The 14,097-nt window shown below is 46.8% G+C and overlaps 1 protein-coding gene across 1 annotated transcript in view; it reads left to right on the forward strand.

Annotated features, from left to right (window-relative positions):
• Positions 1-14,097, forward strand: part of C5QH8orf82 (chromosome 5q C8orf82 homolog) — a 348,224-nt gene that overhangs the window by 51,486 nt on the left and 282,641 nt on the right. The window contains exon 2 of the mRNA XM_069621772.1: positions 2,897-2,945. Within this exon, the coding sequence (XP_069477873.1) occupies positions 2,897-2,945 (49 nt within the window). The remainder of the gene's footprint in view (positions 1-2,896; positions 2,946-14,097) is intronic.

The raw sequence follows: 14,097 nt of genomic DNA on the forward strand, positions 1-14,097 counted from the left end.
TTGTTGGGAACAGTCTCTTTTTCTCTCCTGTAATGTTCTCTGACACAGCCTGTAGTGGTTTCATGGTCTTATTGTGGAAAGCCTATTCATTGTCCCTGCAGTGGTTGAGAATTGTATGCTTTTCTGGTACCTTGATAAAACCGGCATTGGTTTGGAACTGTATGCCTGCTCTCTTTTTCTGTGAGGTGGATTGTTAAAGCATCCATATGTTGGAAATTCTATGCCTATCCTCTGTTTCTTTGATGGCTGTTGTTGGAATCTGCAGTGGGTGGGGGAAGTAGGATTGCTTGTTTTCTTGTTCCTTAGGAGGGTCAATAATGAAGCTTGGAGTTGTTGGGAGAAGTATGCTTGCTCTTGTATTTTATATAATCTTGAAAGAACCTGGGGTGGGCTGCTGGGCTCACCATGTTCACCCTCTGTTGAGGGTCATTGATCGAGCCTGCTGTGTTTTGGAGATGTGTGCTTACTCTCCCTTTCTATTGGGGCCTTTATTACAGCTGTTAGTGGTTTGGAGCATTGGGCTTGATATTTTATTCTATGGGGCCTTTGATACAGCTGGCAGTGTCTGGGAGCATTGCCTGCTTCTTTGTCGATGGGGCCTTTGATACAGCTGGCAGTGTCTGGGAGCATTACCTGCTTCTTATTCTATGGACATTTGATACAGCGGTCAGTGGCTGGGAGCATTGCCTGCTTCTTATTCTATGGTGCCTTTGATGCAGCTGCCACTGGTTGGGAGTGTTGTGTGTGATATCTTATTCTATGCAGCCTTTGATACAGCTGTCAGTGGCTGGTAGCATTGGGCCTGATATCATAAACTATGGGGCCTTTGATGCAGCTGTCAGTGGCTGGGAGCATGTGCGTGATATCTTCTTCTACGGGGCCTTTGATGCAGCTGTCAGTGGCTGGGAGCATTGTGCGTGATATCTTATTCTATGGCGCCTTTGGTGCAGCTGTTAGTGGCTGGGAGCATTGTGCGTTATATCTTATTCTATGGGGCATTTGATGCAGCTGTCAGTGGCTGGGAGCATTGCCTGCTTCTTATTGTATGGGGCATTTGATGCAGCTGTCAGTGTCTGGGAGCATTGTCTGCTTCTTATTCTATGGAGCATTTGATACAGCTGTCAGTAGTAGGGATCATTCTGCTTGTGTTATATCTTCTTCTATGGGGCATTTGAAGCCGCTGCCAGTAATTGGGAGCATTATGGTGATTTCATATTTTAAGGGCTTTTTTGATATAGCCTCAGTGGCTGGAGGTGTTGATTGATTTCTTATTTTATGAGCCCTTTGATGCAGCCAGCCTTGGTGGGAAGCATTGTGCTAGCTTTTCTATTTAATAGGGCCCTTGATACATCCAGCAAGGCTTAGGAGCATTGTCCTTGATTCTTATCATATGGGTTCATTGATCCAGCCAGCAGTGGTTGGGAACATTGTGATTGGTTCTTATTCTATGGGGCCCTTGATACATTTGGCAGTGGTTGGGAGCATTGTGATTGCTTTTTATTCTATGGGCCGTTGATCCAGCCGACAGTGGTTGGGGGCATTGTGATTGCATTTTATTCTATGGGGCCCTTGATGCATTCGGCAGTGGTTGGGAGCATTGTGCTTGCTTCTTATTCTATGGTCCGTTGATCCAGCCGGCAGTGGTTGGGAGCATTGTGATTGCATTTTATTCTATGGGGCCCTTGATGCATTTGGCAGTGGTTGGGAGCATTGTGCTTGCTTCTTAATCTATGGGCTGTTGATCCAGCCGGCAGTGGTTGGGAGCATTGTGATTGCTTTTTATTCTATGGGGCCCTTGACACATCCAGCAAGGCTTAGGAGCATTGTGCTTGCTTCTTATTCTATTGGCCGTTAATCCAGCTGGCAGTGGTTGGGAACAGTGTGCTTGCTTCTTATTCTATGGGGCAGTTGATCCAGCCGGCAGTGATTGGGAGCATTGTGATTGCTTTCTTATTTTTGTGGATATTTGAGGCAGCCGAATGTAGTGGGAAGCATTGTGCTTCTTTTCTTATCTTATGGGGCCATTGATCCAACCGGCAGTGGTTGGGGAATATTGTGATCGCTTCTTATTCTATTGGCCGTTAATCCAGCCGTCAGTGGTTGGGAGCATTGTGCTTGTTTCTTATTCTATGGGGCCCTTGATACATTCGGCAATGGTTGGGAGCATTATGATTGCTTCTTATTCTATAGGCCGTTGATCCAGCCGGCAGTGGTTGGGAGCATTGTGCTTGCTTCTTATTCTATGGGGCCATTGATCCAGCCGGCAGTGGTTGGGAGCATTGTGCTTGTTTCTTATTCTATGGGGCCCTTGATACATTCGGCAATGGTTGGGAGCATTATGATTGCTTCTTATTCTATAGGCCGTTGATCCAGCCGGCAGTGGTTGGGAGCATTGTGCTTGCTTCTTATTCTATGGGGCCATTGATCCAGCCGGCAGTGGTTGGGCGAGCATTGTGTGGTCTTTCTTATTCTGTAAGGCACGTGATTATTTTGGCTGTGGTTAAGAGCAGTCTGCTTCATGCCTTATTTTATGGGGGTTATTGGTGCATCTGACAAAAGTTGGGAGCATTATGCTTGCTTTTTTATTCTTTTGGGCCTTTGGTAGAGCCTGCAGCTGCGTCTTGATGCCAGAGAGGCTGAACCACCAAACACTCGTAAGTTATGCAGTTTGTGCAAAATATGGCAAGGTCAGACCATATCATTCCCCTAAATAGCCTGATCAGAAAATGTTTAGTAAAAATGGAAAGTCCATTCAAACTCCTCTAATCTGGCATCGAAACCATGGTCGGCATACTTGCCAGGTGTTTGCATGTGCACAGCACATGTGATGAAGTCTTAATTATACAAGCCTGTGGTGCTCCTGTAACGTTTCTTAATGTTTCCACTTCTTTTCCAGCTTTTCTTGGATGATACCAAGGTGAAGAACTTTATCACGTGTTTCAAAGGTACGCACAATTTTCTTGACTACATCAGGTGCCTCCCTTTATTAAATAGACCCTTCTCTCATGATATGGTAACAGAAATGAACAAACTATTTCCTGTGTGACTTGGCCCCCACCATCAATTAAGTTCTCTCTGTGCTTCTTTTCTGTGTGTGCTCGGTCCCATGTACAGCAGCAAATACAAATTTACTAATCTGGCAGATCCTTCAGAAACATTGGTACCAAACTTTCTAAAACACTAGCTAGGACTTGGTTCATGAAAGCCTTCATCTAGATAATGTGCACTGGCCAGTTCCCTGTTCAGTGTGCTATGTTTTTCCTCTCTGGGATGGTGTCTTTTGAGAGTGTCTGGTTTACCAGTAGCTTCCTTTTCATCTACTTTGAAAGGAATGCAACAAAGCTATTACATCCTTTGTAATTTCTCTCACTTTGTGAACAAACTAAGAACCTCAGATTATGGAACAATGGTAAGACTATGCTGTCTATCGTGTTCTTTATTTGCTTTGGGACTTTGGGGATGGGGAGGGTACCCAGAAACCCATGAGAATTCTCAGGATCTATAGTAACTCCCACCCAAGTCTCAGCAGAGCGCAGTGGAACCACCAAGTCCAAAGCAGAGTGAGCAGGAAGATCATTCAAGAGATACAAGATGAGTGTAAGACCAGGAATGCGCCGGGGCCCAATCCTACTCAACCCTCTCAGTGATATTGACCGTCCTCTTCAAACAGCTCCTATGGAAGGGGTCTGAAAAGCTACATGAACCTGGGACCCCACACTCAAACTAAGAAATTCAACTCTGGGAACAAATTGCTATAAGCACAGGAGCCCAATCTGCCCAAATGGGTGTGTTAGAATCAAGGAACTGTGGACACACACAGCAACTTATACTATTTTACAGGAATTGAAGAGGAAACTTTTTCTAATAAACTGGATAGCCTGTCAAGCGACCCTTTCGATAGGGATGGATGTTTGTTCCCCTCCAACAGACATACTGTCCGCCATTTTGGACTAGGATGGGGGCATTGTCTGTATTCCAGTAAATTGGCCACTGCTGCTGAATTTCCCCCAGTTCAGTTAACTGAAGATCTGCAGAGGGTAATGTCCAGACTTAAGCCAGGGGGGGGACTATGTTCTGAACATGGTGCATGACCAGAACAGAATCTCCATTTTCCAGGGTCTCTGGCGCACAAGTACTTCGGTTATAAGCTGTTCCTATTGCATATTGCGCTGCCTAAGTCTCCCCCTCTGACTAACTGAACCCACAGTATTACGCCTGAATGTGTATATGTTGTGTGAGCCTTTATTATGAATAAGGCTCCTAGTTTTATGGTTGTCCTTTTTTTCTTTTCTCGCCATTTTCGTCTTTATCAATTTTTATGTTTTGGTCATTTTATCTGTATTCATTCACATTTATATTGTGATCTGTAGAAAATAATGTTGTGAATAGTATTTTCCACATTTATTTACATTAAAAAAAAACAGCAGGTAAAGAGAAGCTGATAGAGCGGTGTTTTTACACTAGGGAAGGTGTGCATATATGCAGCCATTTAAACAGGTGGAAAAGAATTGCATGTCTCTTTCAACATGCACAGCCATCTGGAGGGGGGTGCTGTTGCGCATGGATGGAAATGGCAGCCTCCGTGTGCGCTCTGGCAGTGTCCAGGGCCGAAAAGCCTAAATGATCAATTTATTCACTCTGGTTTGGTGAGATTCTTACACAGAACGTGTAACTATAGCTCTGGACAGCCCACGTGAAATTCGGACCTGAATGGTGAAGCGAGAGCTGAATTGTGGACCCAGGAGTAGCTCGAGGCGGCGAGAGACGTGCCTGCCGCGAAGGAGAGGGAGGAGCCCGGCGCCGGAACAACTCGAGTGGTGGCAGTAACGGGAGGGGCCGCCCGCCCAGAGAGAGAGAGAATCGCGGGCGCTCCGATCCTCTTTGAGCGCCTGCGGTCCCCCATCTGCCAACACCACAGCAGTGACACATGTGAAGGGAGGAATCGCCCTCACCCCCACCCCCCCCAGCCCATCGGCCCACGGCAGCAAAGGTGGCCCGGGCCTGGGCCGAAACCCAGTGCAGGACGTCACGCCCTCCGCTCAGCTCGCAGACGGCTCTGCAGCTGCAGGAGACAACGTGAGGGGCGGGCATCCAGCCCCCCAACGAACATATTCCGCTGCACCATATACAACAGAACATTGGAACGCGCGAACGGGGGCTGAGAAGAGCCGAGCGGGCCCCCCTCCCGCCCCGCTTAATCCACCACCGGATGGAGGGCATACTGGAAGATCGGGTTCCCCCGCCCCAACAAACCATGCCCGTCCATCTTAACTTGGCCTCAGAAATATAGTGCAACTACGAAGCAATTGGCGAAGGCATCTATAGGAAAAGGTACTCCTCCGAATACACGCTCTTGATCCGGAACGATGCCCAAAAACTGTGGCCATAAAAGGAGCAGAGGGACTTTGATAAGTTTACGACCACAATGCAGAAAGATACCGAGCCTGAAAGGGGGGGAGAAATGCCCGCACAGGCGGAACAGATTCCCTCTGCCTCCACGATGGATCCTCAAGCTGTCTTCCAAGCTATGCAGCAAGGTTTTGCAGCGTTGACCGACAAGCTGGATGGTATCACGGCTAGTGTCGTGAGTATAAAAACGCAACTCAACAAAACAACAGCTCGCATGACAGAGGCTGAAACAAGAATATCGGGCACAGAGGACGCTGTGGAGACCCTGAAGACAACGGTGTCAACGATGGCCATCGAGCTAGGGACAGTAAAATCCAAGTGTGAAGATTTGGAAGCAAGATCCCGAAGAAATAATGTCCGTATTATTGGTGTTCCGGGGGGGAGGGGCTATTAAAGGATCAATGGAGAAAGCGGTGGAGTACCTTCTGCGTACACTACTGGGGGAGCCGGGATGGTCGCCTGTGTTTATGGTGGAAAGAGCACACAGGCCTTTAGCTCCAAAGCCGAAACCCGGGGCATACCCCAGACCCATTATAGCGTGCATACTAAACTACAGGGCAGAGACCTGATCCTAAAAACAGCTAGGGAGAAACGAGAACTGAAATGGGAAGCCAACACTATACGCATCTTTCTGGACTTCACCTTGGTGGTTCAACAGGAGAGAAAGCTATTCTCAGGAATCAAGAAAATGCTATGTGACCGACAAGTACAATATGCAATGCTCTACCCTGCAAGGCTCAAAATTCAACATCAAAATAAATCATACTTCACATTCCCGGAAGAGGCCGCGAGCTTCATAGAGACACATATCCCCCCAAATAATGGACAAACCTGAAAGAAGAGCTATCGAAACGTTGCGTACAAGAAGTAGGACGGAATGGCAAAGACATGGGCTTCCTTGGGAGCCCCACATTGCAGAGGATGTAACCCAGGGCTCAAAACACATGGAAAGCGGTCATCCAAGACGTCAGAATAAATGAGTAACAAGCCTGAACTGGAGGTAACGCCCGTACACGATAATGGCTTGGGCACTGGAGACGCCGCAGCCCCCCCCTGTAGCAGGTGCACATGTTGTTGGGAGGGGACGGGGGGGAACACAAAGGCACAGTTGAAGTTTGGGGGACTGAGGGTGGGGGGCGGGACTGATATGGGGAAGTTGGGTTTTTGTTATGAGAGGAAGGTTGGTAACACAAAAAGCACACAGGTTCTAGGCACAGAAAAACCTAAGCATAAAGCAGAGCTACATTGGTGTAAAGACACATTCAGGCTCCCCATAGATAATGGCTAAACCGGACAAGGGTGGTATTAATGTGCTGAGCTGGAATGTAAGGGGGCTGGGCTCCAAGATCAAGAAAAGGAAGATCATGGCCTATCTTAATAGACAGGCCGCTAAGATAATCTTCCTTCAGGAGACCCACACAGGACCCAGACATTGCGAACAGCTGATACCAAATTGGGGACTCATCAATATTTCACAACTCTCTCTAGAAGAGCGAGAGGGGCTGCAATACTAATACATAAAGCGCTGCTGTTTGTCTGTATCAAGGCCGAATGTGACCCAGATGGGAGGTTCGTTTTGCTGCACGGTAAACTCTGACAGGGAAATGGTATTCCTCAATATATATGGGCCAAATATTGACCATCCAGACTTCTACTCCTCAGTATTTGAAAAGCTAGCGAGATACCGTACGGCACGGGTGCTATGCGGTGGAGACATCAACACAATTCTGGATGTACAATTAGATCGCTCATCAACACAAAATAGAACACTAACCAGGGCAGCACAGACAATACTTACACACATGACAGATCTACAGTTAAAGGACATCTGGAGAACACTAAACCCCAGCAGGAAAGAATACACATACTACTCCACCGTCCACGACACACACTCCAGAATTGACCTATGGCTGATAGACACAGATAGCATGGCATGGGTAACAGATACACATATACACCCTAGGACCTACTCAGATCATTCTCCGATACAATTGACATTGCAAATCCCGGACAAGATCAGGGACCGACCACCTTGGAGATTCAAACCGGCGGACTTAAGGGATCTAGTATATAAAGACTCTATGGTGCAATACATACAGGAATATTTCGAGATCAATGAACACCTGGTATCAAGACAGGCTACACTATGGCAGGCATTTAAGGTATGCTTAAGAGGTCAGTCGATATCCATAGAGGGGGGAATTCTCAAAGACATTCGGGCTAGACTGGCTAGGTTGGAAGCACAACTAACATCACTGCAGACCCAATATGCTCTGTCCTCTTCCCCTCATCTGGGTACAGAAATAAAGACTAAGCTAGATGAGTTTCGAGAAGCAGCAGACCAAGAGATCAGATACTTAGACAGACCCACGGCGGCGCGTAGATATGGAGAAGGGGAACGCCCGGGGAAACTATTAGCCGGAATGGTGCGCGGAGAGAGAGGTCCCACGAACATACCTTGTATTCAATTAACAGATGGCATGATGTCCACAGATCAGATGAAACTGAAAGAAACATTTTTCACGTTCTATAAAGAATTATACTCCACAACCCCTCCCCCCTACCCCCAGTGTTCTGTCCCAGAGGCTAAGATAGAACAATACCTCTCTGATACAGACAACGCTTATAGCGGACGCGACTAGGTAATCACTGGAGGAACCTATAACAGTGGCTGACATAGGTGGAGCAATAAAAGCTCTCCCCAACGGGAAAGCCCCGGGCTCTGATGGGCTGGGAGCTGAGTTCTACAAAGAATTCAGTCAGCTACAAGCTCCCGGGCTTCATGCTGTCTGGACGGAAGCACTAGATAAGGGTGAACTCCCAGAATCTACTAGAGAAGCAATAATCACACTTTTACTTAAATCGGGGAAACCCCCTGGAGAATGTGGGTCGTACCGACAACTGTCCTTAATAAATACCGACGCCAAAATCCCAGCAAAAATACTAGCGACCAGACTCGCACCATTGATGCCATACATGGTTCATGAGGACCAGGCCGGTTTTATACTGTGTAGATCCACAGCAACAAATGTAAGAAGATGTCACCAAATAATAGCCACGATACCCCCTGCCACTCAGGGAATAGCCGTCTCCCTTGACATGAGGAAGGCGTTTGACAGTCTCCTGGCCCTTTCTCTTTGGAGTGCTACGGAACTATGGGTTCGGTCCAAAATTCATAAAATGGATCTGGATACTGTACACAAGACCCTACGCTAGGATTAGAGTCAATGGATCCCTCACAGACATACTGGAATTGTTGGGTGGCACCAGACAGGGTTGCCCACTCTCCCCATTACTCTTCGCGCTGGTGATAGAACCTCTAGCGGACATACTTGGGTCACGTTACAGTACGTTTTGGCTAATGCTAGAGGGCAAGCTCCAAATTATAACGCTATATGAGGACGACATTCTACTATATCTTAAGAATCCGGATCGCACACTTGGCAGTGGGAAAGTTCGGTGAATACTGAGGGCTGCGCTTTAATCCCAATAAGTCAAAGATATTCCCGCTCACAGACAACACCTCACAACCCCAAAACCTACATGGTCTTGTATGGAACCCGGTGCATATTGTTTATTTAGGAGCTCATATAGCCAGAACTCCCCAACTGTCCCGTGCACTGAACTATACGCCACTCGCTGATGCACTGTGCGCCAAGATGAACCGCTGGAATGTGTTACCCATATCACTGGCCGGGAGGATAGCCTTGATAAAAATGGTAATATTGCCGCAACTCTTTTACCTTTTTAGCACGGTGCCAGTATGGCCAGGCCGCGCCCTGTTCTCTAGAATTAATGGCGCCTGCATAACACTTGTATCCCAGACTGAGTTGGAGGATATTAACACACACTCCAGAGGCGGACTGATGGCACCAGATGTGGAACTGTACTACCTAGCAGCGCAGGCGCACCATGCGGCTGGGTGGGCCACATGCTTTCTCAACCACGCCCCCCCACCCCACACACTGAGGGGGCGCAAGGCGATACTGGCTCTGCATGGGATAACAAAGCCCACCCCTAAACAGTACAACACGACTAACCCATCCAGGGTTACTATTACGGCATGGTCCAGAATTATTGACTTATACAGAGCCAGTAAACTATACCATCCGTGTATGCCAATATGAGGGGACCCACACACACACACCCTTCGCTATCGAGAGTGAAATGGTAATGCATTGGAGGGCTAGAGGCGTCACCCAGTGGGGACAGTTATTCCCAGATCATAGCTTTCTCCAATAGGAGGACATTTAAAGATGTAGTAGGAAACACAAATACACGTAAGCAACAATACCATAGGGTGGCAGCCTTCGCACAACATATGTACCCAACATTCCCGAAGGAACCTGAGATAAATATGGCAATAGGTTATATATTCACGGGAGGGACTCAGAAAATAACTGCCTCCACTCTTTACAAAACCATGCTGCAAACACGCTCTGCGGTGACTCACACGGCTAAGGGCAAGTGGGAACACGACCTGGGGCAGTCGATAGAAGACCAGGAATGGTCCCGGATCTGTGCAATGACCAAATGCATATCTTGTAATTCACGATTCAAACTGATTTATTATAAAATAGTCCATAGGACACATTACACACCATCCTGACTCGAGCAAATATATCACGCCTCGGCGGGTACCTGCCTGAGATGTAACTCTGAGAATGCGAACATATTTCACATGCTATGGGACTGTGCTAAGTTGAGACAATACTGGTCAGAGGTTTGTGGAGCACTGGATAAGATGGCAGACCAACCGGTGAAATGGACACCACGGATCTGAATGTTGGGGGCAGAAGGGAAAATGAACCCGACGTGGCGGAAAATATTGAATCTAAGCCTTCTAATAGCGAAAAGGGTCATTTTAATGAGATGGAAGAATGCGCAATCACCCACATTAGAAGACCGGAACAGAGATATGGTGTGGGTTAACGATACTGAAGAGCTTTACATAGACTCAGTTATGGCCCCCTGTAGACCCAGAAACATATGGTCCCGATATAAACAATATCTGGCAGACCTCGAAAACCTGAACACTGAAGGGAATTGACCTGTATATGTATTTATGCTTGATTAATCGAATGGTATAAATGTACGTGCATAACCTGTGTGCAAATATAAATAAAGTTGTTAAAAAAAAAACCTGCACAGCTATTCACCTGCAATGCATCACAGACGACTTAAAGACCCAACCAATACATCTAAATAAATACTGAAGGGAAACCGTGTCTAACGTCTGTATTTATGTGTAAAAATCAGTAAACACAGAAAATACTGAGGCCCGGATTCATGGAATTGTTTGCGTATGTAAACCTGCATTCCGTGTGGTTCGCCATTGTGTGCATGGGCTATGTGTCACGCTTTGTTTAACGGGCATGTTTGTCTTTCTTCCTTTCCGGTTGTAAGTTTCACTTTGCTGTGCGTTTCTGGCACGAAGAGTTTGTCAGTAGCAACCTGGTAGGTTTCCACCAGCCGGGGGAGAGGAGCTGTCCATGAGGTGATTTCACTTCAGGACCGATGCGAGCACCCCTGCTGGCAGAAACAAGTGGAAAGTCCCCAGGGAGTTTAACAGCCCCGAGGGGCTTGAGAGGGAGGGAGCGCCGGGAGAGACGTGAGAGAGGGGAGCTCCAGACCGTCGCAGGTCCTCAGTGGTGCCAAGGACATTCCTCCACCCGACTCTCTTGCGATGTGTCGTAGCAACCAGGTAGGAAAGGGATAATGTGCTCTCTGTGTTTCCCGGCACTCGGCAAACACGAGGGCGGTGTATCATCAGCCGTAAGGTAATGTTCTCCACACTGGGCTTAGTGACGCTGAGAGCCTGTTAACGCTCAGTTGCTCCGCGGGGTGTGGGGATGAGGTAACGCGCTTAACAGAGAAGTGGATTTGGCCGCCTCAGGGGACATGAACTGTAAGGCCCAGTGGTGTCCTGAGAGGATTGGTTCATCTGAGTACGGGAATCGTCCTGCTTATCTTCGAAAGGCCCGCCTTGGCCCGTGGGGTATGTTTGGTACTGTTCCACACCACTGGGTTATATCCGTACTGGTGGGGGGGGGGGGGCAGGGATTTATGCAGTCCTGAGCTGGGCTCTTAGCCAGCTCGGTGGTGAATCTGAACATTCCCGCTGGGATCTATCCGCAGGGACTCGCAATGCAATGCGCAGTGTAGAGGTGGAGTGCAGCCCAGTGTTTCCTGACTGGGTGATTGGTGGATTTTGGTGTTAAGTGTTGTATGTCTTAGTAGCATCCTGCCGCAAACCCTAGTGAGGAGACACTGGTCCGACCAAGATCATTATTTATTTACCAACTGTGAATGCACTTGCTCTAAAAGTGATCCCACTGATCTGTTTAATTATTTATTTACCAAGAATGCGTTTTTCCCCACGTGATCCCACTGATCTATTTAACAACTGTAGATGCACTTGTTCTCCTGTGACCCCATTGATCTATTTCATTATTTATTTACCAACTGTGAATGCATTATTTATTTACCAACTGAATGCACTTGTTCTCAGGTGATCCCACTGATTTAATTATTTATTTACCAATGGTGAATGTATTTGTTCTCAGGTGATCACACTGATCTATTTATTTACCAACAGTGAATGCACTTGTTCTCAGGTGATCCCACTGATCTATTTCCTTATTTATTTACCCAATCTGAAGGCACTGGATCTAAATGTGACCCCACGGGTGTATTTAATTATATATTTACAAAATTGAATATACTGGTTCTCAGGTGTTCCCGCAGGACCTGTTTCAATATTATGGTAACTAAAGTGAAATTATTCATACCTTAAGGTGAAGGAAAAATAAAGTTTTTTCTTGCGATTACTAGCAGAGAGCGCCTCCTCTTGGAGCGCAGTGATGTAATATTACTCAAGTGTACTGAGGATTGGTTTGACAGATTTCAATTACATAAAAAAAAGCAGTTCACGCTGGTTATAAGAAATCAGCCTTTGTCTGTTTATTTAATCAGGGGCACTAATATATCTGTCCGTCATCTGGGCTCTGATGAAGGAAGGTCCATCATTCGTCCCCCCGGGGTTTTCATTTGCTGGTGCACATGTGTGCAGTAAGGTGTTAGACCCCTATGCTCATGTATCCTATAGGTTGCTGCTCAATCGTCTCTAAGACCAAAAGGGAGAAACACCGTACAGTTGTAAAACAGGAATTTGCGTGCCATTCTGCTGGCAAATCCCTGTTTGACGAATGTGGATTTGCGGACAGAATAGCACGCAATTCCCAGTTTTATCCCCAAATAATTCCATGAATCGGGGCCTTAGCCTTCATTATGAAGGATCCATAGAAACCTAACATTTCCTTTTTTTTTTTTTGTTTTATGTTCCCCTATTCTTTTATGATCGTTTGATATCCCTTCAATGTTTTTGTACACGTCCCACTAGGTGTACTTGATGCTAAATAATACATTTTAACCCATGTGATGCAATGCAGTGTACAACAGCCAAGAAGAAGAGAAATGTCTTTAGCAAGACTTCTAGTACACAGGCCGTCAACCCTGGTTATACCCCCAAAATACCCAAATGCCTGGTCCTTTGCCGATGCTATGTTAGCACCTTGGATGCAAGGTACAGACGGCTTGTGCTTTAGGGGGGACACCAACAAAGGGACACACTTCACTCCCACAGGTTTGTTTATTGATTTGTCAATGCGCGACAAACACTTAGGTAGCTGGGCGCAACAGTACAAGAATTCTCACAGCTTAGTTACAGTGCCAGTCTCAGGCGGTTACATACATGTGAGAACAACATATAATACAGTGTATAATACAAGATATAGCTGATCATAGGTACAAGTCAAGGGCCAAGGCTAAACATGCCTATGTTTAGGGCGGGGGTATAGTGGCAGCGAGGGGAACAAAAGGTTATAGGTCATTAGTGCGGAGCCAGTTGAGAGCGTTGTGTCTAAATCTGGCGCAGGGCAGGGGACATCCAAGGTCAATTGGGAGTGTATTTCATGATTGCGCAGCTTTGACTGGGAAACTGGTTCCTCCAGATGTGGTCATCTTAAATCTAGGAATTTCGAGCATGAATGAGTTGACAGATCTCGTGGGTCGGGTCGTGGTTCTTCTAGAGATTGTTTCCACTAGGTACGGGTGTGCTAGATTGTTTAGGCATTTGGATGTTGTAGAAATGGTTTTAAGGAGGATTCTGTCTTTTATTTTTAGCCAATGGGTCTCTTTCCTGAATTTAGTGATGCGATCTCTAGTTGGGACGTTCAGCGCTGCTCTTAAGGCATTGTTTTGCAATCGTTGAAGTTTGTCAGTGACCTACTTGTTGGCTCCTGAGTACAGGGCGTTGCAATAATCTAGTCTGGACATAAGAGCGTTGGCCAGGGTGACACAGCTGGCGCTGGAGAGGAATGGTCTGGCAGCGCGGATTAATTTGCAAGTGGAGGCTGTTGTGGAGGCGAGGGAGCTGACTTGCTTCTTAAGGGTGAGGGAGGAGTCCAGATAGAATCCTAGGGTTTATTACCACAGGCATAACCTTAATGATATTGTTATCAATATTAAAGGATGCGTAGTTTGGGGATAGTTTTTTTAGGTTAGAGTCAGATCCGAGGAGCAGTATCTCGGTTTTATCGTCATTCAGGCAGAGGCCCTGGGTCGCCATCCATGCCTGAATGAGGATGTATATCTTATTCACCAAGTTCAAGTCTGCTTCATAGTTGC

The sequence above is a fragment of the Ambystoma mexicanum genome, chromosome 5q, assembly GCF_040938575.1.
Source record: "Ambystoma mexicanum isolate Mex_15411 chromosome 5q, UKY_AmexF1_1, whole genome shotgun sequence".
Taxonomy (NCBI): Eukaryota; Metazoa; Chordata; class Amphibia; order Caudata; family Ambystomatidae; genus Ambystoma; species Ambystoma mexicanum.